At 37.1% G+C, this 26,396-nt stretch overlaps 1 protein-coding gene across 2 annotated transcripts in view; it reads right to left on the bottom strand.

Moving 5' to 3' along the window:
* Window positions 1–522: 522 nt before the first annotated feature.
* Window positions 523–26,396, bottom strand: part of PRKCI (protein kinase C iota) — a 71,157-nt gene continuing 45,283 nt past the window's right edge. For both annotated transcript variants that reach the window (XM_044251773.1, XM_044251774.1), the window contains exons 9-18: window positions 19,494–19,670; window positions 18,960–19,057; window positions 17,681–17,767; window positions 15,717–15,852; window positions 12,404–12,491; window positions 11,056–11,181; window positions 10,410–10,489; window positions 8,013–8,102; window positions 7,517–7,632; window positions 523–3,651 (exon numbers count right to left, since the gene is read on the bottom strand). In XM_044251773.1, coding sequence (XP_044107708.1) covers window positions 3,564–3,651; window positions 7,517–7,632; window positions 8,013–8,102; window positions 10,410–10,489; window positions 11,056–11,181; window positions 12,404–12,491; window positions 15,717–15,852; window positions 17,681–17,767; window positions 18,960–19,057; window positions 19,494–19,670 — 1,086 coding nt within the window. In that variant the 3' untranslated portion in view covers window positions 523–3,563. The remainder of the gene's footprint in view (window positions 3,652–7,516; window positions 7,633–8,012; window positions 8,103–10,409; window positions 10,490–11,055; window positions 11,182–12,403; window positions 12,492–15,716; window positions 15,853–17,680; window positions 17,768–18,959; window positions 19,058–19,493; window positions 19,671–26,396) is intronic.

Here is a 26,396-nt window from a genome sequence, read left to right as displayed (position 1 = left end):
ACCGCCTTACTGCAGTTTCCCTAAAGCTGCAAAGCTCCTCTTTGTACTCTGCTTTGGGATTTTACTATCTCAAAGGAAACAATCAAACTCATGATTAGATACTGGGGCTAGCTTGAGCAGAACTTCATTAATACCACCTCTAACTCCATTTTAAGCAAGAATTGAAATTAGGATAAAATAGTAAAACACAGGAGGTGCGGGGTGGCTTAGTTGGTGGAGCATATGACTTGATTTCGGGTTTTAAGTTGGAGCTCCATGCTTAGTGTAGAGATTACTTTAAAATAAAACTTTTGGGTTGCCTGGGTGGCTCAGTCATTAATCATCTGCCTTTGGTTCAGGTCATGATCCCAGAGTCCTAGGATTGAGCCCTGCATGGCGCTGCCTGCTTAACGGGGAGACTGCTTCTCCCTCTCCCACTCCCCCTGCATTTGTTCTCTCTCCCTATCTCTCTCTCTGTCAAATAAAGAAATAAAATCTTAAATAAAATAAAATCTTTTAAAACATAAAATAAGACACAGGAGATCAGTCCTTGGTGCTTTTAATATACAACCCCTTGCTCTCTGACAAGTCCACTCAGGGAAAAAAAGTAAAGGCACTTAAGATTTCATTCTCCTCGTGAAGGGAAGGCGACATTAAGCTGTGGTAAAGAGGTTTGCTAAGTGTGAGGCGGCGATCTCACAGCTGTTATCTACAGACACCAACTACAACCGAGAAAGGACAAGTTCTGGAACTTTAGATTACAGTGCAACATAATTTGGGAAAAACCCATTTGGAATCTGTTCAAATTTGCTTCAGTTTTAAAACTAGTTAAAATGCTCTACGTTCTGCTGATTTCTTACTAATTTGTTTTCCAATAGCAGGGATACATAGAAGAGTGAGTTTAAAAATACACTGAACAATATTTTATGAATGAATGTCTGTGATTATGGCATGAGTACTACCAGAATGCTAATTTAAGTAGAGCAAAATTCCAAACTCTAAAATTTCTACTTTCCTTCTTGAACAAATTCTGATGCACCCTGTTCTTACATAAATTTCTGAAATGCTACATATTAAACCTGTCCCAGTCCTGATGAGTATTAAACATTTTATTTAAAGATTTTAAAGTAAAAAAAAGGGTACACAAACACAGATTACATTATGATGACCAAGGCAGTATTCCACATGACAAAAATCAAAACGAAAGTTAAAAAGTAAATGTACAGGTACTAAACAAGCATAATACCTGATATGCAATTCAGACTGCAGACACGTAAAATGATCTGACCACAGACATGCTTATGCAAAATAAATTTTTTCTTAGAACACCAAAATCCCATTCTGTCAGCTGCCTTATTCCCATTGAGTATTTTGTGAGAACTTCTATATAATATAAAAGGAACTGGCATGGCACTTAAAAACTACAAAAAAAACAATGCAATTAAAAACATATTTGTAATGCAGTTTTGTATAAAATATACATGGTAAATCTTATCTGTTAAAAAAAATTTTTTTAAACAAAAAACCACCCTGAATAATGGTTAAAACCTATCACAGAAAAATGTTCATCATTTGTAACAGTCCTGATAGAAAATAGATGGGATTTTTGGGGGGTCGGGGGTGGGGGATATCTAACCTGAAGAAGTCATTTGAAATTTATTTAAAATTGTAGATAAGATAGTAATTCACTGCCTACCCCTTTCTCAAAACTTATCATGAATATTCTAATATATAACTACAGGACATGAAAGAATAGCTCCAAGAAAGTGTTTCTCAAAATAAGGTTCAAAGACCCAACAGAATTCTAAGGTGGGCCCAGCAATGTGCATTTTAAACAATGTCCCAAGTGATTGTTCCCCATTCTGAAATTTGAGAACTAATGCCCAAGGGAAACAGTACCACTTAAAAGCAAGATCATAAATACATTTCAGACATGTCAGAATTTTCTATGGGTTTATGGTTTGCAGTGAATATTGCTTCTTAAAACAAGTTTTAGGTATTAAGAAAAACATATATACCTGTTATATAAACATGGGAACATATATAAACTTTTTGAGGTTTTCATTGCTTTCAGATTTAGTTATTTCAAGAAAAATGAGTATATGGCCAGAAACTTCAGAAAAATTACATTTCTAGTAAAATGTAGCATCACAAGAAGAGATAATTTATTAAATGCCTATAAATTTTAAATCATTCTAGTTTTAAAACTAGCTAGCTTTCTCCAAAATTCAATTTTACCAAGACTGGACAACTGTAAGTAACTTAGATGATTATGGTTACTTTTTACATCCCTTTTCATTAAAAAAAATAAACAGATGCTATCACTGGCATCCCTTTAAATAATAAATTGCTAAACACTAATATTAATAAAAAATAATCTGAAGAACTCTGCCTTTGAAATGTATTCCACTCTGATTACCTGTGTTATCTACTTAATACAAACTCACTTAAGGAGCTGGAAACGTTGTGCATATATGTGCGTGTCCCTAATATTTATTCGTGCTTATTTTTTAAAATTTCACTGAAGACTCCATAAACAGGGTCCAAAAGTAGGGATGATGGGGCTTTGGTGAAGAAGTGAGTATGGTTAAGCCACTATTTGGAAGATAAATACTTTTTCTGTATACTAAACTATAAGAAAAAAATAGCATACATTCTGTCTCCACTGGATAATGGAATGTTTTTATAAGTCTGATAACGAGCGCTTCCTTATTATCTAAATCAAATCACAAAAAATACCTATGGGATTTGCTAAGAAAGAAATCTCACCATTGCACTTTTCTGTATCTATTTTAAATGTCTATTTTTTTTTCTTTCTATATGCTGAGACATGCTCCATTCAAAAGCATCCTGGCTCTTTGCGTGCCATTTATTAACTTACCAGTTAAAAAGGGGTAAGCTCAGAAGTTAATGCCCCTATACTAAAGAAATCACTCTAATAAGTTTTTCAAAAACAGCTAATGATTGGAATCTGATGCTTAATAAAATGTGCCCATTTTTCTCCCTCAAGCAGAATGCATATTCCCTAATTCAAAGCAAGAGTCATCTTTTATTACCAATTTAATAACTGCTGCCTTAAAAATCAGTAATTTAATTATCCAAGGCAATAAAACTTACAGCTGAATTTTTAAACACAGACAACTCAGAAAGTAATAGGAAATATAATAAATTGCTGTTTTTTGAATCATTGTTTTATATCAAAATTAAACACTTCAAGGTGAGGTGAATAATGAAAAAATTACGGAGACTTAAGATATAATCCCACCAGGTGCCTTAATGCTATGGATTCTCCGTTTAAAGGCGGTGGTAAGTAGTTTCTTTAAACAAAAGGACAACTTCATTACTCATCAGTAGGCTGCTGGATTACCAATAGAGTTAAGTGTTGACACTGTCTGGAAACTAGTTTCATTTTCTTTTTCACAGTTAGATGTAATAAATTGACTCTCACAGCCAATAATAGAAGATATTGAGTGCTTTTTTTGTAGGTGAAAAATATAAAATGGTTCATTGTATCCCAGGTGGTAACAAGTTTATTCATGCATTAAATGGCAACACAAGCAAAATGCACAGCTGGAAAATGAAGATCAGACACATTCTTCTGCAGACATCAAAAGAGGATTGATGTACTCAAAACCTTCGAATTCAGACTGATCGATCTTCCTCACGATGTCACTGTTGAAAGAAAAATACATTAATTTTCATAAACTAACCAACTTTTTATTTAATTGGTAAAATAAAATTAAAAAAAGAAAAAAGAAGGCTAATTTACATAAATTATGGAAGGGAAATCTATTAAGTGTTTAGATTAGTTCCAAAACATTTTCTAGAAGAACCAAGAGTACTGAAAATAAAAGAAGACTAACAATCCCATAAGCAAGCTTAGAACTAAAAGGTGGTCCAAAACTGAAGGCTAGGAATAAAAAAGTCAAACTGTCACAAGCCTAGTTAATTTTAACTTTTGACCTGAACAACATTCCTCTCTATAGGTGAACATACAGGTCTGAATTAGCATTCAATTTAGTCATCACCTCAACAGGAAGGTGATGACAACAAGACCCAGAAAAAGTTAACCTTCTGGGTTAACCCAGAAGGGGCCCCTTGGTGGATCAGCCATTAAGTGTCTGCGTTTGGTTCAGGTCATGATCCCGGATCCAGCATTGCATCGGGCTCCCTGCTCAGAGGGATGCCTGCTTTTCCCTCTCGCACTCTCCCTGCTTGTGTTCCCTCTCTCACTGTGTGTGTGTGTGTCTCTCTCTCTGTCAAATAAATAAATAAAATCTTTAAAAAAAACACGCAAATATGGACAGGTACCCAGAAAAAAAAAAGGCAATAGGGACAGGTACCCAGAAAGACACTGCAAGGAGGTAATGGGTCGCAGGGTATAAACATGCTGGCATTCTGCTATACTGGGTTTCTAATTTAATATGCAGTAAGAATAGTACTACTGAGTATTTTAATACTTAAATGCACACACTGTATGGCAGAGCACGAAGTTACACAGGATACAGTCCCTTCCTTCAAGGAGGGAAGGAACGTCATACAACAAAAAGCTATAAAAGAAAGCAGTACACCCTGAGTTTCATACAGGACAGCTAAGCCTGGATCTAACCACAGTTCTAAAATAAAGGGTGACTTCTGGTTGGAGAAATCAAAAACGCCAGCATCCACTACATAAACATATACTGAATGGAATCACGAAAGATGATGTTGGGTCTGAGAAAATGCAAGTAATTTATTCGAGTTAAAAGCACAGGAACAGAGGCATGTCAAATGACAGGTGATCTGAAAGGAAGGTAATGGCTAGCTCAAAGAAGCCAGTGAGGTTTACCCTGAGGAGTTTCACCTTGGTTCATCAAAGATCTGGCTGCACCTGAACTAGCTCAGAAAGATGGAGAAGATTCCAGTACATAAAAATGAAGGATGCATACAGAGGAACAGCATCAACAAAGGTAAGAGCACACCATCACGGAACGCAGAGTAACAAGACACTGGTCAGAACACAGAGCACAGAGAGAGAGACGGCCAGGGAGTCAGGCAGAAGTGGGAGGCTCTAACTGCTGGCCTAGGGGACAGATTTTATCTGCTAGGCAAGCAAGAGGTCCCTGGAGGCTTCCGACAAGGGGGTGACAGAACTGGGAGGGCTACTTAGTGAGATGGGCCGAATGGGTGGCAAAGCAAAGAAGATGCCCAATGAGGAGGATGGGGTCGTGTTCTGGGTATGATCTGAAAGAGATACGAACTGGACTCATGGCAGTGGGAACGAACATGAAGGATCTGACGCAAGTAGTGAAGTAAAGGAAGAACAGACAGGATTTACTTGGCGGCTGAATGTGTTACGGTTTGTTAAGGAAAAGGAAGGGTCCATAATCATGGGTATTTTGAATCTGAACAAATACGTGATGACATAAGGAACAGAAAAAGGTAAATAAAAATGGCAGGTTGAGAACAGAAAAAGAGACCATAAAGAATCATTACTTTTCTTTATTTTTAATCTCTGTACCAACATGGGGCTCGAAATAACCCTGAGCTCAAGAGTCGCGCGCTCCACTGACGGATGCAGCCAGACATCTCAAGCATCGTTACTGAAAGTATTTAAGGGTTTGTGTTTGAGGTGCTTGTCTGGCGAATTAGGGGAGACGTTTAAATCAGCAGACAGAAATGCAGCTCAGGAGAGGCACTGGGTGGAGAGACGAGGTGCTCCAGAACCATCGTTCTTTCATTCTTCACAGTGGCCTTGCAACACAGGCAGGAAGAGAACAAACAGGCTCAGAGAAGTTATGACATTCAAACCCAGGTTACCCAGTGGGGAAGAGGTGGTGTCAGGACAAATTCCTGTCCTTTGATTGAATCTGGTGTGACTTCTAACACATGATGCTGTCAGAAGTAATGATATTGGTACGTCTCTCTCTCCTTTAGTAGACAGGAAGCTTTTCGGGAGACTGACCTACATCTTAATCGTCTTCGAATGGCTAATACTTAGCACAGTGCCTTTTGCTCAACAACTGTTTGCCAATTTCGCTGGCAGTCACTGAAAGAGCTGGTGTCAATATTGTGGGGCTGGCTGAAATCCCCAGACACAAACTGCACACAGCAAAGAGAAGGCTGTTGTGAACTGAACTGTGGGACATCCCTGCCTCAAGGGGACAGGGAAAAAAGGGTGACAAGTGGTCACAGAGATGCCACAGAACCAGGATGGCTAGTGCCAACCAAAGCAAGGCTGTGAGCGCCAAATGCTGTACAGACGTCAGGGGAGATGACAATGAATCACACGAATCAGAATACGCTTTAAAAGTCAGAAATTAACAAATCAATTCAACCTTCAGACGCTGGAGGAACAGGTTAAACTGCAAGGAGCTGAAGTGCCCAGAGTAAGAAAGCTTAAGACAATTGATGTTGACTATTCTGAAGGAGTTCGAGAGAGATACTGCTTATTTATTTTCTTTTACCATGAGCATCTATTAATTATTTTGGGAAGAAAATGAAGTAAGAAAATGTGACGGTTCAAAGATGTGCTAAGATTCAGGGGGAAAACTTGGATTTTGGAGCATGTTGGTAAGTAGCAGAAAAGCAGCCGGAAAGAGAAATTAAAGGAAGCAGAAGAACAGACATAACTGACAAAATGAAATCCTAGCAGAGAAGCTAAGGAAACAGATGTAGGGAAATGGAGCACCCCCTGCAAACGAGGAACTTCCAAGCACCCGGAAGAAGGAAAAGGAGGTAAGAGAGCAATTGTGAGCCTCGCGGTGGTCTGGTGAGAGATGAAAAGGGAGCAAGCTCAAAGCAGGAGGAGCAAGCCCAAAGCAGGAGGTCCCAGTCCTTGCAGTCAGGGTAAGGCAAGGCTGATCCACTATGGTGGGGGACACGGGGGTAGGACTGAAGGCTTCTAAAATGTAGAGTCAGTGTGGAACAGCTGCGTGAGGAATGTGAGAGGAATTAGAAGACGTGAGTAAAAATACTGCCGAGGAGGAAGGGCTTCCTCGAGATGAGAGAACAAATCTGTAATGACAGGTCAGTGATGAAATACCCCCAAATTATTCTAAACCACTCTTTTAAAAAAAAGCAATCTGGCAATACACATCAAGAGCCTGAAGCATGTGATCCCCTTGGACCTAATTCGTTTTGTTGGAATCTATCTTAAGGTGACCTACAGGGACTCAGACTAAAACGGCCATCGGCACAGCAGGGCAGCCCAGAGCAGGGGCAGGAGCACAGGCACACGTGGGTTTGCGTCCTGACGCCACTGCCTGGTGACTGTGAAACTCTGCTTCACCTCTCTGAGCCTTGGTTTCCTCATCTGTAAGACGAAGAGGACAGCAAGTCGATTTACAAGGCTGTTGTGAGAATCTGAGATAAGGCATGGGAGGCAAAGTAGAAGAGGGTGGCTGTTATAACTTAAAAGACTGTCATAGATTCAAATACCCCATAACTGAATGGCTAAATAAATCATACTATAATTTGATAACGAAGCACTGTGTAGCCACTAACAGTGAAGCTTCCAAAGAACTTTAGAAATATTTCAGTCTATGGAATTACTTACTCATCATCTGGAGTGAGCTGGACAGGTTCATTAGTAAACTGAGAATCGAAGTTGTCCAAACCAAATTCCCCAGAAATATTTGGTTTAAAGGGAGGTACCACCTGCTTTTGCTCCATCTAGAAAAGACATATTAGATGACAGCTCAAGCCTACGTTCCCAGAAAAATTCCACCTCTACATTTCTCCTCTGCCCTCAGATGCCTCCTCGTCCTATCCCAGTGCGTTCATAGCAATGGCTCTACAGTATTCACAAGGATGGAAATCATGTACAAAACTGAACACTGATGCGGGCCTTACTAATATTACAACAACCTGATCCATTAAATTAATATTCCAAGCTATTACTGTTTTAAAAGCTTTTTTAAAAGCACTTTACAGAGTGGTTTTAAGTTACTGAAGCTGTGATATATTTGTTTTTCTGCATTCTTTCAAGATAATAAAATTTGGCCCAAGATAATAATGAAACCTAACATAGAAAACAATGAAAATTTACATACCATATCCCAATCAACATTTCGAAAAAATGGGTGTCCCTGAATATCAGCAAATCCTGTTTGTGGATGACAACCTAATCGTTCCTTTGGGTCCTATGGTGGGAAGAAATGTTTCAAGAAGTGAGTGGGTATCATGCTTTAGAATAAATCATCTTGTGACCTGGGTTTGATGTCTATTATACGATACTTCTATTTCTGAAATCAGTATGGTCTACCTTTCATTTCTATGTAACATAATACAAGACTTAAATGAGTATCTGAAGCTTGTGACAAGATTTCCTTGTGGCTTTCTCTTCAGCTATCATGTGATTCTAGTGGACATAGGTCCACTCCTTGCTGAAGAAAAAGGGAGGAAAGAGCACCAGAATCATTTGAGTGGCTTCCTGATATTTCTTTGGCATAGGTTAGAGTGCTAGTCAAAATATACAAACCCCAAACTTCACAAGTCTGTTCTTGGCTCATTTTAAAAGCCCTATGCCCAGGGTGCCTGGGTGGCTCAGTCGATTAAAGCCTCTGCCTTCAACTCAGGTCATGATCCCAGGTTCCTGGGATCGAGCCCCGCTTCGGGCTCTCTGCTCAGTGGGGAGTCTGCTTCCTCCTCTCTCTCTCTGCCTGCCTCTCTGCCTACTTGTGATCTCTTTCTCTCTCTCTGTCAAATAAATAAATAAATAATATTAAAAAAAAAAAAAAGCCCTATGCCCAATTATAGCAACAAGCCAACATCTGTGTACAATAGTGACACAACCATTAGGTGACTCACTGGACCGAGGAGGGACTGCAACTTATAAAAAGTCATGGCTTATTCATGACTGTGAATGAGACCATGTTACCATCCTCCTTTCCAGTAAAAGACATTTTGTTTTGAATATAAAAACCTCTCACCTTAATTTTTCAGTGTGTTGACACTTAGATTTCCATTTTAAATCTTTCTTCATATAAAGTACTCAAAAGCCTCAATTTCTTATTTTATTAAAATTCGTCATTATCTTATCTACATGTACCTGAGAAGGTAAATGCACATCAACCTACCTTCTAACCTAAAATTTAAAGTAAGATTTACAATTTGCCAAGATTGCTGTGATACAGTAAGCAGCATATCTGGGGCCTGTCCCAGGTCCCTGACGGAGCTCCTAAAACCCTTGTAATTTCCTGAGTCTCAGATGTGTCGTTTTTCATAACAAATCGCTTTTGATTATACCTTAGTTTATGCTAATAAGGTGACTCTTGGTGGGCCTGTCATAGCTTCAGGATGGGATCTGGTTGCCAGAGGAAGCAACCGTGTGATTACTAGAGTTGCAACTTTCAACCTCCTTTTCAGAGGGGCTGGAAATGGAGCTCAATCACCACTGGCCAGTGATTTAATCAGCCATGCTGAATGTCATGGAACCGCCACAAAACCCTCTGAACCCCCTGAGCTCCTGGGTTGGTGAACACCCATGTGCTGTGAGGGTGGTGCACCCCAACTCCACAGGGACAGAAGCTCCCGTGCTTTCAGGATCCTTCTGGACCTCGCCTTGTGTATCTTTTCATCTGGTTGTGCACTGTATCCTTTATAACAAACTAGTGATGGTAAGGAAACTATTTCCCAGAGTCCTGTGAGCCATTCCAGCAAATTCTCAAACCTGACGTGGGAGGGTTGTGGGAACCCCCAACTTTGCAGCCAAGTCACACAGAAGTGTGGGTGCTCAGTACTTGCGACTGGCCTCTGAAGTGAAGACAGTCTTGTGAGCCTGAGCCCTTAAACCCCTGGAATCTGATGTTAACTCTGGGAAGTTAGTGCCCCAAAAAATGAATTGTGGGACACCCAGTATGTCTGGAGAGCTGGAGAATTGGTTGTGGTGTGGGGGAAAACCTACACATTCGGTGTTAAAAGTGTTGTGAGTAAAAACTGTTCAGAATCATAATCTTAGATCCCAAAGCTCTTCTAACCTACCAACAACAACAAATAATTGAATGATCTTCAGACTTTTAAAGGCCAATGATAGCACTTCATTTCTTCTAAATTTTATCTTGGGCTTTTGACATGATCATCTATAGGGAACACTGCTGCCAAGTGAGTAATGACCCAAAGAAAACTGAGTCCTGGAGCTAGGAGTACCACTGAGGCTATCCCCAAAGACTACAATTTTTCTCTCATTGTGTACATGATATATATCATTTACTTAAAAACACCGTATGTAATATATAGCTGGGGGTGAATTACATCACCAAAATGGAAAGGACAACTCATCTCACGATCTAACACTGTCAAATTATTCTTTGGTGAAGACACAAATTCCAGACCTAACTGAAAAAAATCACATACTTTGATGTTCTGGAATGTTACATTGCCTGGGCCTCTACTTACAGTTTCATTTACATACAGACAAACCACTAAAGATTGTTATATGCGATTTATACCTTGTTGAGAAAACTCTTCAGGACACTTGCAGCTTTTACAGATAGAGAACGCGGTATGCGTATTTGCTTTTCCAAAATAACTAGAAAGACAAAATTACGGCATTATATATTTAACTTTTACATGGGTTCAATCTTTACATTTTTATTACAAGGAACATAAGGCACTCTAGCGGAAAAAATAAGACATGACATATATTACTTCGATATTTGCTTGTTTGTATCCAGTTCGAGTCTCTATCGCAGGCCTTTTTTTTACCTTTTGATTTTTTTACCTTTTGATTCTCTTACATTCTTGGTACCCTACTTTATCTCCATATTGTTCTTGGACTTATGAACTCACCCTCAGGGTACATGTGAAAAGACTGTCCTCTCTAGCCACAGGATTCCTTCCTCTACTCTCTATGATACACAATCTAAAGGAAACTCTTTGTTTTATTTTTGAGTATGAGAGAGTAGTTGGCAAATGGACTGAAGGTAGAGAGGTAGGAAGATGTATCTTTTTAAAAAATTGAAGACTCAAATATTAAGAAGTACACTGTCCAAATTATTTTCCTCTTTCTTACTCAAAGTAAAAATGTGAGCCATCCTCATTCATGCTCTAGAACAGGTTATTCACGGAGAATCCCTATAAAATACTGTAAATTACCTTGGAAGAGATAATCCTCTGTGTTTTGATCAGGGTTATCAGAGCTTCCAACAATATCAAATGGAGATCTTCCTGCCATCATCTCAAACATTAGTACTCCAAGGGCCCACCAATCGACACTGAAACCTTCAAAAAAGAAATTCTTTGAAGTAACAAATGATCTCTTCTGCATTCCCAAAAGTCAGTAACTTGAGATTCATTCTATTATATAATGAAAAAATAAACATAAAGAAAAACTAAACTCTAAATGCATTATAACTATCATGGTAGGCAATGACAATTATAGGAATAATTCAGTTTTCAAAGAGGGGAGGTACCAAAAAGATAGCTTTAAAAATATAATATTGGAAGGACACCTGGGTGGCTCATTCATTTAAGCACCTGGCTCTTGGATTCAGCTCAGGTCACAATCTCAGGGTCATGGGTTTGATCCCTGTGTCAGGTACCGGCTCAGTGCAGTCTGCTTGGAATTCTTTCCCTCTTCCACTCCCTCTGCCTCTGCCCCTCCCCCTACCTGCATAGACTCTATCACTCTCCCTAAAATAAGTAAATAAAATCTTTAAAAACAAATAAATAAAAAATAAAATATTGGAATGAAACAGAAGTTTCTTTTCTCAAGTATGCCTGTAATTTCAGACTCATGTTTCTAACATGTTGTTTTTGAGGATATAATTAAATTGTACTTGAGAATAACTTTCGTTGGTCTGAAACCTGATCTTTTGCTAGCTGATTAAAGATCCTTGAAGGACCTTGGAATCAGATTATGAGCAGCTGTCAGAAGTACCCATCCTCCTTTACATCAAAGGGTCAGAACCCAAGAGGTCAAATGTATGCTTAAGATAAATATATCCTCTGGTTCCTGACCAGCAATCTTTCCCTCATTTTTCAGATTCCTAGAGGAAACACCCCAGGAAATAGAAACAATCTTCTAGGGGTTCATGACTCTGGAGTCACATGGCTAAAATTTAAATCCCTACTCTGCCACTTTCTAGCTGTAGGACCTTGGACAATTTATTTAAACTTTCTCTAAAAATGGGAATTAACCAGTGCTTACCTCCTAGGATTATTGACAGGCTTAATTAATAGTATAAACTGCTTATATTAGTACCTAATACTTTTAGTGTTGCCCTTAATAAAATATTATTCAAATCTGTACCTTCAAATACTGATAAGGTCCCACTGTCTCTGATTTCATAGTTTAGGGTTTTCATGTAGGTTTTAAGGGAATCAAGAAAGTTTATATTAATAAGATTAGCATTTAAATACTATAGTATAATACAATGCATTTGGTACCAAATTTAACCACCCATCTAGCACACAACTAAAATGCCACCTATTTATTTATTACCATAATCTTCTCCTCTTAAAATTTCAGGAGCAATGTAATTGGGAGTACCACAAAAAGTGCTGGTTGTATCTCCTGGTCGTAATCCTTCCTTTTATTAAAAAAAAAAAAGAGAGAGAGAGAGAGAGAGAAATGATATAGTAAGACAGAAAATTATCTTCTAAATTCATCTCTTTTATTTCATCATCATATAAACTCAGCATCTATGGTAATATATAAAGCTTAAAGTAAAATACCACTAGCACAGTTGTCCATATTATTAAAATCACAGGTTGCCATTAAATAGCTTAAAGAAAACCTGTCCTCATTAGCTGTTGGTAGAATTCAGTTAAGATAAAAATTACATTTGAGGGGGACGCCTGGGTGGCTCAGTCATTAATAGTCTGCCTTGGGCTCAGGTCATGATCCCAGGGTCCTGGGACTGACCCCGCATCGGGCTGAACTGATAATATAATCTCCAATCATGATAGGTGATTTTAACACATATTTATCAGAAAATGATAAATAATACAGACAAAAAAAAATCTAGTAAGCAGAAAAGTATTTAGATAAAAACCAGAGCTAAATATAATATAGAATATGTGTAATCTATGTGCATGTGAGGAGAGAGGGAGGAGGGAAGGAGAGAGGGTGTAAAGAACAGAGATGCCTTGCATACAAACAAGAGATTATATATCCTTTTTTTTTTTTGAAGATTTTATTTATTTATTTGACAGAGAGAGAGAGAACGCACAAGTAGGCAGAGCAGCAGAGGGAAAGGGAGAAGCAGGCTCTCCACTGAGCAGGGAGCGCAGTGCAAGACTTGATCCCAGGATCCTGGGATCATGACCCGAGCCAAAGGCAGCTGCTTAACCAATTGAGCCACCCAGGTGCCCCTATATATTCTTTTTTAAATACATGTGGGATACTGATCAAATACTAAGTCACAAAGGAAACCTCAAAATATTTTCAAAGAACCTGTATCATTTAGACCATTTGCTGGACACAGCAATTAAATAAGAAATCAACAATAAAAAGATAGTTTAAAAACAAGCTAGGGGCACCTGGGTGGCTCAGTGGGTTAAGCAGCTGCCTTCAGCTCAGGTCATGATCCCAGAGTCCTGGGATTGAGCCCTGCATAGGGCTCTCTACTCATTGGGGAGCGTGCTTTCCTTCCTCTCTCTCTGCCTGCCTCTCTGCCTACTTGTGATCTCTGTCAAATAAATAAATAAAATCTTAAAAAAATAAAAACAATCTAAATAATACTAAATATACAATTAAGCAAGCAAGAGAAAGACAATTCATTTTTGTGAGTTTCATTGTTTAAGTAATGCATACCCATTATAATAACTTAAAAAATACACAAAGGATGGGGCGCCTGGGTGGCTCAGTGGGTTAAGCCGCTGCCTTCGGCTCAGGTCATGATCTCAGGGTCCTGGGATCGAGTCCCGCATCGGGCTCTCTGCTCAGCAGGGACCCTGCTTCCTCCACCTTCTCTCTCTACCTGCCTCTCTGCCTACTTGTAATCTCTCTCTGTCAAATAAATAAATAAAATCTTTAAAAAAAAATACACAAAGGTGAACAAAATAAATGTGTAATGCTACATAACAGAACAAAGCATATAGAATTAGACAATGCTATACTTTAGAACTTTAATTAATGTTACATTCTAAACATTTTACATGGTCATGAACTTCTGGTAAACATTTTAATGACTTCACAATGCTCTGTTCTGTGGTCATGCCATAGTTTCCCTAATCATTATTCTTACCAGTGACCAGTTAGATTATTTATAATATTTATCACAAACTACAATAAAAAAACCTGGTCACAAACTTTTCCTCATAGATCAAAATATGTACTCAGAATATCACAAGGCAGAAGTACTAGACAGAAGAGTGTGGCTGTACATCTTTAAGAATCCTGATATATCCCCACCAACTGTTATCCACAAGATCGTAACAATGCATACACTCACCAATGATACAGGAGAATACCTATTACTTTAAACTCTTGTAAGTAGACTATTTTAATTTTAAAAACCAGTATCTGGCATGTAAAAATTAAGTCTCATTATTGTTTCAATATGTACACTTTATAATAAGGTTAGCATTCCTCATGATTTTGTTGTTGACTTTTATATTATTGTCATTTTTCTTTTGAAATAAGAAAAAAATCCTCTGGGGAAAAAGTGATGGAGAGGGGTGTCTGGGTGGCTCAGTTGGTTCAGCATCTGCCTTCAGCTTATGTCATGATCCCAGAGTCCTGGGATTGAACTGTGTTGGGCTACCAGCTCGGCAGAGGATCTGCTTCTCCTTCTCCCTCTACCCACCCCCCATCTCATGCTCTCTCTCTCTCTCTAATAAATCAACCAAATCTTTAAAAAAAAAAGTGAGAGATGAAAAAGGTATCACAAATCTCAGTGATGGGTACATAGGGGTTTGCCTACTAAATCTCTATATGTTTATGACTAAAGATTTGTGTGATAGAATAATTTAAGGAAACAGAAATTAAATATAAGAAAAGATAAATGCCTGAGTTTTGTGCCTAAAAGCAAAAGTACTTTAGGTAAAGATTTTCTTTTCTCATGTTGCTGAACAGATAATAAGGTCGAATCTTCAATACTATTAGAGAGTCTTACTTAATGTTAACATTTAAATAACCTTCAAGCTCTGGAGGCACTTCCCTCCAGTGAATGGGGGAATGTAATTCACACATTTACATGCTTGTTGCCATATTATTGTGTGAGGATAATTCTGTCCCAGCTACTTTTAACAAGGAGAGTAGCTCCCTACACATTTTGTGGAAAAACACTGGACCCTTAAATGAAACACTGTTACAGAAAGAATAAAGTACCAAGAAATAAAGGACATGTCCTGAGAGTAACTGAAATTCTTATTTTGTTCTACCATACTTCATGTCAGATATTTAAACTTTAAATATTAAAAAATGACAGATTTCCTGATAAAATCCTTAATGCATCATTAAAAGTTACAATTAAATAGCAAAAACTGGAGGGTGACATGTAAGTAGTTACGTTAACGTCATGGGATTGCAGACAATTTTTATTTCCAAATTTTCTTCTGTAGTATCACAACATTCAAGATAAAAAGCTTACAGACAATAAAAAGAAATTAACTCTTATTATAGCACATATACACTCACAGAAAATATAGAATTTTTTAAATGGTTAGAAAATATGTATATATATCCTTGTGCTAAAATCCCAAAAATCACCCCTAAGTAGAGTCATTTCCTCAACTTTAAATATTGTTATTTTACCAAAAGAATTTTGTGAGCTGCTGAGACCTTCTGATTAACTAGAAATTTCCCTCACCTTACACATGCCGTAGTCAGTGAGTTTAATGTGTCCTTCTGAGTCCAGCAATACATTGTCCAATTTCAAATCTCTATAAATTATCCCTCGTTCATGAAGATAATTTAATGCTAGACTGATTTCTGCAGAGTAAAATCTAAAATGAAAAATAACTCATTTGATTCAAATTTTTAAATTGTTTTAAGTTTCTAGAAGTCCTACTCCCATCTGCAAATGAAAACACCAAAATCATGTCAAAAGATTTTTTTCTCCCAATGTTTTTAGAAATAATACCAAAACACAAATTGAAGTACTACTTTAAAATATCTGAGCCCAAAACACAATTATAAAAGTTCCAGCCTACATTAAAGTCATAAAATTTTTAATTTGCTAGTCTCGACAAGAGCTCTTAATCTGGGTCCTTGGCTGGACTTCGGGCAGTCCACACTGCTACAACCAGAGCACAGCTGTATGTATATGTGTACTTGTACATCTTCTATAGGATTTCCACAGCTTTCACCACTGCTCTAAGAATGATCTCCCCAAATGCTAAGAATCACTGATTGGTCTAGAATAGAAAAAATGCTAAAAGTCCTACTCAAACTATTCAAAATCCATTCCAAAATTCTAGAGAGGGAATTAAAATAAATTCTTCTACAACCATACCATTTAATGTTAAAGAGTTTTTTAGATCTGCCACTAACCCATTGGTAGATAACCAGAACTTTTGACCTGAATAATGAAAACGAAACACCCAAGTTGGTTTACGGCTACTTTGGCGAATGTTACCATGATCATGTTTGGAGGTGCCTAACACATACCTTCTCAGCTACTTAATTCTATGCAGAAAGAACCTGATATTTTATTTTGTAATTTGGTTCCCAGAAAAGGATGGAATAAAACCAGAACTGGCACTTGAATACAGTAAAAACTACTTCCCCCAAGTCCAACGGAACAAATATGGAACAAATTCAAGCTATGGTCACAATCAGAAATATCATTTGTGGCTCTGCTATGAAGGGTGATCATTTAATAAAGACTAAATACAGGAAACGAACATACAGGAAATTAACAAAACCAAACACAGTTTGGCCCAAGATTAGATTAGTACAATTTCTACCTTCTTATAAAATTGAAGGATATTATCTCCTTTTGGTAAGAAATAATCAATGTCCTAACAAGATTTTCACTGAACAAGTATTTATAAAAATAAAATCTTTAACCTTCATCACATGCATATGCATACTCATATGCTTCATTTTGGACCACTAAAGGGTGTGAATTATTCCTAATTCTAAGTACAAAACAAAACATGGCACAGATGAATTAAACTTATCCAAGGCCATGATCCTTCCCCACCTAATTCCTCCAACATATAAGCAATTTACAATCTTATATAATAATATCAAATTAAAGACACAAAATAAATAAATAATATTTAATGATCTTTTATTTATCAATAGGTATGTGATCAGAGGAAAAAAAAAAAGCCAAAGGCAGAACAATTCAGAAATTATAATTACTGGAAGAATTACATAATAGCTTAAAAGAAATTGTTTTATTACTCTCAAGTATATACAAATAATAATCAATGAAAAATTGTCAGAGAGCACTGCAAACCTTAGATGAGTAAGTGTTTATAAATTCATCAATTGTTTCAATTGTGGATATTGAATAGACAAAGTATTTTAAAATAACTGGGTTTAGAAAACTAAAGGCTCCCCCTTTAACACTGTTTATACTTTTCAACTGCTTATATTAATATGTATATAACATTACATATAATTTATATATTATAATGTAAACTAACTTGTAGCTTAGCCCCTACGTGACTTACAAAAACTAACTAGCATCAAAATACATGATTTATCTACTCTTTTTCAACCAGAGACACATAAAAAGTCCTACAGCATTCCCTCCCCACCAAGCCCCCTCCCACCAGCCCCACCTCCAGGAAAAATCTAACACAAACAGTACACATCTACCTGGCATGTTCTTCAGGAAGTTTTCTTTGTCGCTGCATATGAAACATTAGATCTCCTCCATTTACATATTCTATGACAAAGAACAATCTAAAACAGAGAAGAGGTAAGAAGCAGAACAAATGAACATGGGGCAGGGGGAAGAGCAGCAAACCAAGAAATGGACTCTTAACTCTAGAGAACAAACTGATGGTTACTAGAGGGGAGGTGGGCAGAGGTGGTGGGGATTAAGGAGGGTACTCTCAAGGAGCAACAGGTGTTGTATGAAAGTATTACTAAACTATACTGTACACCCGAAACTAATATTACACTGTATGTGAACTAACTGGAGAGAAAAAAAGATTTTTTTTTTTTTTTTTAAGATTCTTTATTTATTTCTTTGACAGAGAGATAAAGAGCAGAAGTAGGCAGAGCAGCTGGCAGAGGGAGAAGGAGAAGCAGACTCTCCACTGAGCAGGGGGCCCAATGTTAGGGTCGATCCCAGGGCTCTGGGACCATGACCCGAGCCGAAGGCAGACACTTAACCGACTGAGCCACCCAGGAGCCCCAAAAGTTGTTTTTTTTTTTTTAAAAAGAAGAAGAAAAGAAAAGAAATAATAAGAAATAATCAGCAGCGCTTATATCTAGGAACTTTACATGTCAGCAGGCTTAAAAAAATAAACAACAGCAGAGAGCACATGAAACCAAGATTCAAAATAAGGCAGTGCCATTTTGCATCTTAAACACTACAAAGACCAGTTACAACACAGAGAGCATTCTACAGATTTACCCTTAACAAAAACTCCAGGAATTTGGTGGAAACAAAGGGTAGTTGGAGTGGAAAGCTGTTTAATCACAGAAGATACAAGAAAACAAACCAGCACAGTTGTGTAAACTCTTTCTTCTATTTGAAAATAGCACCACTAAAATCCAGAGCTTTTCACTCTCACCCCAAGTTCAGCATTTGCAAGGTAAGTCATTTTCATCTGTTACTTAAGATAAAGAAGTTAGGATTTCTCCCTCTAGCTAAATTCTAGGAAGCTTTAAGAACTAAAACTAGACTCTTACAGATATTTATGATCTGGCCTCTTTTTTTTTTTTTTTTTGCCTAAAGCGGGTAATTTCCTAATGCTAAATCCTGATCCAGTGTTAAAATGGTATCACTGATTGGACTCTGAGTAGTAGGAAATTTTAAGCATAGTACTATTGTGTCCATCTCCCAGTCTTCCACTTCCGGCTTACAGCAGAAAGCAGTTCTCATTGTGTAAAGCCCAGTAATCATCCCATTATCTTTTAAACTTACCTGCTTTCTGTCTGAAAGCAAGAATGCAGCCCAACAAGAAAAGGATGATTGGATGCCTGTTCAAAAACGTGCTTCTCTGTCTGTACCCAATCAATATCCTATTTCAAAAATGAAAGAAATCTATGTCAAACTGAATTATAATGAAAACTATGATAAATTTATTCTTAGTAATTCAATTACCATAAATGTAATTACTAACTAGGCCAAAAATCAAAAGCACTGATTTTCATGAAACAACAGGAAACAAGAGCCTACATACAGAGAAAACACCACCAATAAATCTTTCGATATTATGAAATGGTCTACGAAAACTTTTACAAAGTTCCAGTACATTTCCTTGATAATAATATGGTTTGATTTTGATTTTTTAAAAATCTAGTAATCATCACATTACATCAAATCTATCTTATGTAATCTGTCTGAAGCATTTATTTAGAATAGACTGAAATTTAAGACAGAAACATTGAGGTTTTCTCCAAAATAGTACACTTAATCCAATTTAACAGTTCAGAAATAATAAATCATTGTACTTACCTCATCATCATTGACCAGCTCTTTTTTCACAACTTTCATTGCATAAATACGATCTGTTTTTTTTAATCGCACCAATAGTACTTTGGCATAACTTCCTCTGCCTATTACCCGAAGCAAATCAAAGTCCTGAAGACCTAAACTGGATGACGCTTTGCCACTTTCCCTGGTATTCATTGCCTGTCAAGAACATTTACATCAAAGAGTTATGCCTGGAGAAATTTTGCGTAATACGTTATATTTATAACACCTGATTATACCTAAGATGATTTTAAAATATCTTCTAAGTTCTTAATAATTCTCTTCTTACATCATTCCGAATGATATAATCTAACTACACAGGACATAGGATCAATTCGTGAATTGAGCTCAGAGGGATAGTCACAGGAAGTTGAAATCTGGGAAGTGTTAAAGGGTATCTTAAGATCTGATAAAATTTGGGTCTGGAGGCAATGAAGATACATGAATTTAAAAAATGACACTAACTTTGATGACCTGGAGATTGGAGGTACTACTAACAGAAAAACAAAGTGTGCACACAGGATAAGATTGACAGAGCTATTGAGATAATAGGCTTGGTTTTTCATCCTGAAGATACAAGCTACAATGGGATATCAAGATTAAAGAGTCTACTGGAAGCTTGATATATGACATCTGAACTAATGCGACGACAGAGATACTTTCAAAAAAGCTATAGACAGAAAACAAGCATGAGACAGCTTAACTAATAGAAAATATTTTTTTCTACACAGTACCAAGGCTCCTTTGGAATGAGTAGTAGCCTTAAATTAAAATTAGCCTTAAATTCATTTACAACTAGAAACTTAGAAACTAGAAACTTAGGCTTCTAGTAATTTATAGAGAACACTGGAAGATAATCCTTTTTTAACATATCTGCAAAATCCTCTGCATATAATCAACAGATGTACCCATAAGAATTAAGTACGAATTTTCTCACGTGAAGAGTATCAAGAAAAGCAAAGACCAAATTTTAAGAAAAACAAGTGCAAATCAGGGCGCCTGGGTGGCTCAGTGGGTTAAGCCGCTGCCTTCGGCTCAGGTCATGATCTCAGGGTCCTGGGATCGAGTCCCGCATCGGGCTCTCTGCTCAGCAGGGAGCCTGCTTCCTCCTCTCTCTCTGCCTGCCTCTCTGCCTACTTGTGATCTCTCTCTGTCAAATAAATAAATAAAATCTTTAAAAAAAAAAAGAAAACAAGTGCAAATCAGAAAAAAAAAAAAAGTATTATGAAAACTGAAGGAAAGTGATGCTTCAAGAGAAGGGTCATTTATAAAAATCTAGAAATAAAAATCTGATGTGGTAATAAGGATAAATAAAGAGGAGTGAAGGAAATCAGATTAGAGCAGATTAAGAAAGCACAGAATGTTAAGATAAGGCAATCTACAGACTTGAAATGTGGTTAACTGTAAACTGTAAAAGAGAATGACATGGAACAAAAGCACAACACCTTCATAGAATCAATAACAAGGCAGATGCAGAAACCAGTGGTATGTCACCGTCAAAGGATCTAAATACGCTGCTTATCTACAAAAATAGCCTTCAAAATGAAAGTGAAATAAAAACATTTTCAGACAAACACAAACTAAAGAAGTCCATCACTAGTTGCCTCTCACTAAAGGAAATATTGAGTTCTTCAAGAAGAAAGAATCTCATATGGAAGGACAGACATACAGGAAGGAATGCAGAACAAAAAGAATAAAATGTGGATAAACCTAAATAAAGACTATTTAAAAACATTAGTACAGGGCTCAGTAGGTTAGACATCTGCCTTCACTCAGGTCATGATCCTAACCAAAAGATAGTTGTAGCTAAACCAATATAAGACAAAGTAATTGTCACCTACTGTGTAGGCTGACTTCTAAGATGTCCCCCAATGATCCCCACCAGCTAGTATTCATGCCTTTGTGTTATCCCCTCCCCTTGAGTATGGGCTGGATGTAGTGACTTGCTTGTAATTAAAAAAAATAATGCAGGGACACCTGGGTGGCTCAGTTGGTTAAGCAGCTGCCTTCGGCTCAGGTCATGATCCCAGCGTCCTGGGATCAAGTCCCACATCGGGTTCCTTGCTCCGCGGGGAGCCTGCTTCTCCCTCTGACTCTGCCTTCCACTCTGTCTGCCTGTGCTCGCTCTCGCTTGCTCTCTCTCTGACAAATAAATAAATAAAATCTTTAAAAAAAAAAAAATGCAAAAGCAATAGGAAGTCACTTCTGAGATTAGGTTACAAAAGACTGAGTTCTGCTCTGCTGGCATTCACGCTCTCTGGATCTTACGGCTTACTTGCTCCGATGAAATAAAGTAAGCTACTTTGTTATAAGCTGCCTTTTAGAGAGGCCCATGTGGCAAGGACAGAATCCTGTCAACAATTAGATAAGTATGGAAGTAACTTCTTCCCCAGTCAAGCTATGAGGTAATAGCAGTCTTTGCCAGCACCTTGACTGTAGCCTGTATGTGATTCTGAGGCAAAGGGCCCAGATAAGTCATGCTTGGATTCCTGACACATAGAAACTATGACATAAATCTTCTTGTTTTAAGTCACTAAATTTTGGGATTATTTGTTACATAGCAATTACCTAACATAAGAATTTTAAGGCAAAAAGCATTTCTAAAAACAGAAAGGGAGATTTCATGATGAAAAAGGGTTAATCCAATAGAAGTATTATGATTCTAAGTTTGTATGTATTCAATAACATGGCCTCAAAATATATAAAGCAAAACCTAACAAAACAAACAAGGAACAGACATATCTACAATGTAACCTTGTGGTTGAGAAAGAATAGTCAGTGAGGCAATAGAAATGGAGTAACATTGTTAATAATCTTGACCTAAATGACCTGTACAGAACACCATACTCAATAACTACAAAACATACTGTATTAGAAAATATGTATGGAACATATACCAATGTATATGTAACTTAGCCTTCAAGCAAATTTAAAAAAAATTCAAAGGACAGAGATCACACACAATGCATTCTCTGACTTATAGAGGAATTAAGTTAGAAGTCAAAAAATTTTTCAAAAAGAAAATTTTTTTCCAAATATGTAAAAACCAGTATACTTGAAAATAATGCTCTGACCAAAGAAGAAATCATAATAGAGATTAAGATATATTTTAACGTGAGGGGCACCTGGGTGGCTCAGTGGGTTAAGCCTCTGCCTTCGGCTCAGGTCATGGTCCCAGGGTCCTGGGATTGAGCCCCACATCTGGCTCTTACTCAGCAGGGAGCCTGCTTCCTTCCCCTCCCTCTCTGCTTGCATCTCTGCCTACTTGTGATCTCTGTCTGTCAAATAAATAAATAAATAATCTTTAAAAAACAACAACAACAACAAAAAGATACTATTTTAAAGTGAATGACAAAAAAGCATAAGGAGATAGGGGAGAAACCAATGCACTAGAATAGTAAATAAGCATCCAATAGAGAAGAGCCAAACATTAATTCTCTGAAAAGACTAATAAACTGATACCTCCTGGCAAGAATGATGAAGAAAAAGGGAATGCACAACAAATTTTATCAGGAATAAAAAAGGATGTCATTTCATATTCTCAGAAATGGACAACTTCACGTCAATAAATCTGAGAATTTAGGCTCAACAAATTCCCAAGAATAACACAAACACAAGACAAAATAGAGATATCTAAATTGTCCCAGATCTCTTCAGACATAAACTAGAATTAAAATCCTTCCCCTCTGGGGTTCCAGGGGGCTCAGTGGATTAAGCCTCTTCCTTTGGCTCAGGTCATGATATCAGGGCCCTGGGACCAAGCCCCACATCCGGCTCTCTGCTCAGCGGGGAGCCTGCTTCCTCCTCTCTCTCTGCCTGCCTCTCTGCCTATTTGGGCTGTCAAATAAATAAATAAATAATCCTTGTTTTAAAAAAATTAAAAATAAATAAATAAAGTTATAGTAGTAAATAGAAATACAGTATTAAATAGAAAATTTTATTTTAAAATAATACCATTTACATTCAATACCTATAGTTCAAGGACTCTGAAAACTATAAAACATTGACAGACTTTAAACACCTAAATAAGAGAAGGAATATCATGCTCATAGTTTGAAGATTTCATATTGTAAAGATGTCACTTTTTCTGAAATGTACTGATCGATTTGGTTTATTTGCTTGATTTTTGTAGAAACCAGCAAGTTGATTCTAAAATTTACATGGAGGGCGCCTGGGTGGCTCAGTGGGTTAAGCCGTTGCCTTCGGCTCAGGTCATGATCTCAGGGTCCTGGGATCGAGTCCCACATCGGGCTCTCTGCTCAGCAGGGGGCCTGCTTCCCTTCCTCTCTCTGCCTGCCTCTCTGTCTACTTGTGATCTCTCTCTGTCAAATAAATAAAATCTTAAAAAATAAATAAATAAATAAAATAAAATTTACATGGAAATGCAAAAAGCCAGGAAGAGTAGCCAAGATAATCCCTAGACAGCAAAGCAGACGAATTTTACTAGACAGACTTATTATAAAGCTAAAGTGATCATGAAGCACAATACCCAATGATAATAATAAAACAACAAAAAATAAGAGAGAATCCAAAATTAGATCATGTCATAAGCATATAACTGATGAAGAGATAGCTTTGCTGAGTAATGGTGGAAGGTAGAGCCTTTTCAATATCTTCAATAGCGTTGGGAAAAACAGATTTCAAAAGGCCATCCAAAACGCCTGGATGGCTCAGTGGGTTAAGCCTCTGTCTTCAGCTCAGGTCATGATCTCAGAGTCCTGGGATCAAGGCGCTTGCCTCCCCACCTCTCCGCCTGCCTCTCTGCCTACTTGTAATCTCTCTCTCTCTCTCTCTGTCAAATTAAAAAAATAAAAAAATAAAAAGGCCCAAAAGCAGTATCAAAAAGAAAAAGGTGAATGTATTTCACTACCTTAAACATCAAGAACATCTATTCATCAGAAGATGCCATTAACAGAGTGAAAATACTAGCCATAGAGTGGGAGAATATATTTTCAATATATAACCGGTAAAAGGCTAATAATGTCAAGAAATTACAAAGAACTCCTATAAAACAACATAACAAAGACCACTCATTTAAAAAAAACAGACACCTAACTAAAGATGATACCCAAATGGCCAATAAATATATGAAAAGTTGTGCAAGGAAATGCACATTAAAAAACTATAATGAGCTACCACTACACATTCAACAGATTCACTAAAATTAAAAAGACAGACTATACAAAGTGCTGACAAAGATTTGTGAAGCAATCAAACACACATTAATGGTGAAAGTATAAAACAATACAAGCACTTTGCAAAACTGTTTGGAATTATCCACTAAAGTTCGGTTACATGTGACTCAGGAATTCCACTCTTAATTATATACCTAACAGAAATCTTTATATATGTGAACCAAACTACACTTATAAGAGTGTTCATAACAGTATATCGTACGAATCTCAATTGGGGGGAATCAATAGTAGAATAGATAAATTGAAACAGTGAACATAAATGAAATACTACTACATGAAACATAACGGAATCTCACAAACACAATACTGAGCAAAAGAAGCCAGACACAGAAAAATACATACTATATGAATCCATTCATATAAAGTTTGGGGAAAAAGCCAAACTAATCTCTGGTATTAAGACAATGGTCACTTATAGTGAGGAGGGAGCGTTAGTCACTAGAAGAAAGTACATGAGCTTCTGGGATATTAGTAGATCCTATTTCCTGGTCAGGGTGGTCATTACAAAGTGTATGAAAACTCACTTATCTATACAGACATGATTTGCATACTTCACTGTATGATAAAAGTCTTAAAAAGGGGCGCCTGAAAGGCTCAGTCATTAAGCATCTGCCTTTGGCTCAGGTCATGATCCTGGGGTCCTGGGATCAAGCCCATGTCGGGCTCTCTGCTTATCAGGAAGCCTGCTTCTCCCTCTGCTGCTCCCCGACTCGTGTTCTCTCTTTCTCTGTGTCTCTCTCAGTAAAATAAATAAATAAAATCTTAAAAAACAAAAAATAAACCCAAAAAAAACCTCTTAAAAAAAAAAATGATGTGCAATAGACTGTTACTTATAAGAAAAAATCTTAAAAAAATATTAAAACTCTTGAGGATACAAGCAAATGAGTCTTTGGTAAACAAACAAACCAATCAATAACAATAAACAGAAACAAAAAAGAACAAAAAGCTGTAAAAGTGTCAAGGATTGAAAAGAAAGAAATACTATAGCAATTCATGGCGTTAGAATAGAGAATTCATTCCTTATTATTGGGAATTTCCTCCTTTGAATGATTCATTCAACCTGTGAACAAAATATGGAAGATGTAGTTGTGGCTGCAGAACAGATCGTAAATGTTAACAACCTTGGCAATGTAAAAATAAATATGCACATAAAAAAGGAAAACTGGAAGAAAGAGAAGGAACGGCTAGAGAGTCAAGCTTATTGACTTACATAGAACAAAAAACTAAGATATGAGATTAAATATGTAACCAACAGATGTACTTCAAGATAATGCAGGAGCAAAGGAAGTAGGTAGACGGAACAACACTGGATACACTGATAACTGTTTTATCTGGGCAATGGATACAGGGGCTTTGTTATACTACCCTGTTTACTTTTAATTACATTTTCCATGATAAAAAGTTGGGGCTTTTTTAAAGGTAATGGAGAGTAAAACATAATGCACCTATCAAACACTGGAAAGAAAAAAGAGGGGGGAGGTACTGTGAACTAAACCTTTATGGCTTAAAATATATAAAGTTGGAAAACTGAGTTATAAGTGTTATAGGCACAATTAGAAATGATTAAAAAGAGTTGCTCTCAGAAGTCAAAGTGGGAGTGGAAGGTGTGAGGCATGATAAATCTTTTTCACTGTAAGCTTTTTTTCAAAAAAATTATCATTTTAATTAAAAACCTATTGCTTTAAAAGCT

Source organism: Neovison vison, chromosome 6, assembly GCF_020171115.1.
Source record: "Neovison vison isolate M4711 chromosome 6, ASM_NN_V1, whole genome shotgun sequence".
NCBI classification, from domain to species: domain Eukaryota; kingdom Metazoa; phylum Chordata; class Mammalia; order Carnivora; family Mustelidae; genus Neogale; species Neogale vison.
Note: the sequence above shows the minus strand (reverse complement) of the source record. Positions and strands in the feature narration are given on the sequence as shown.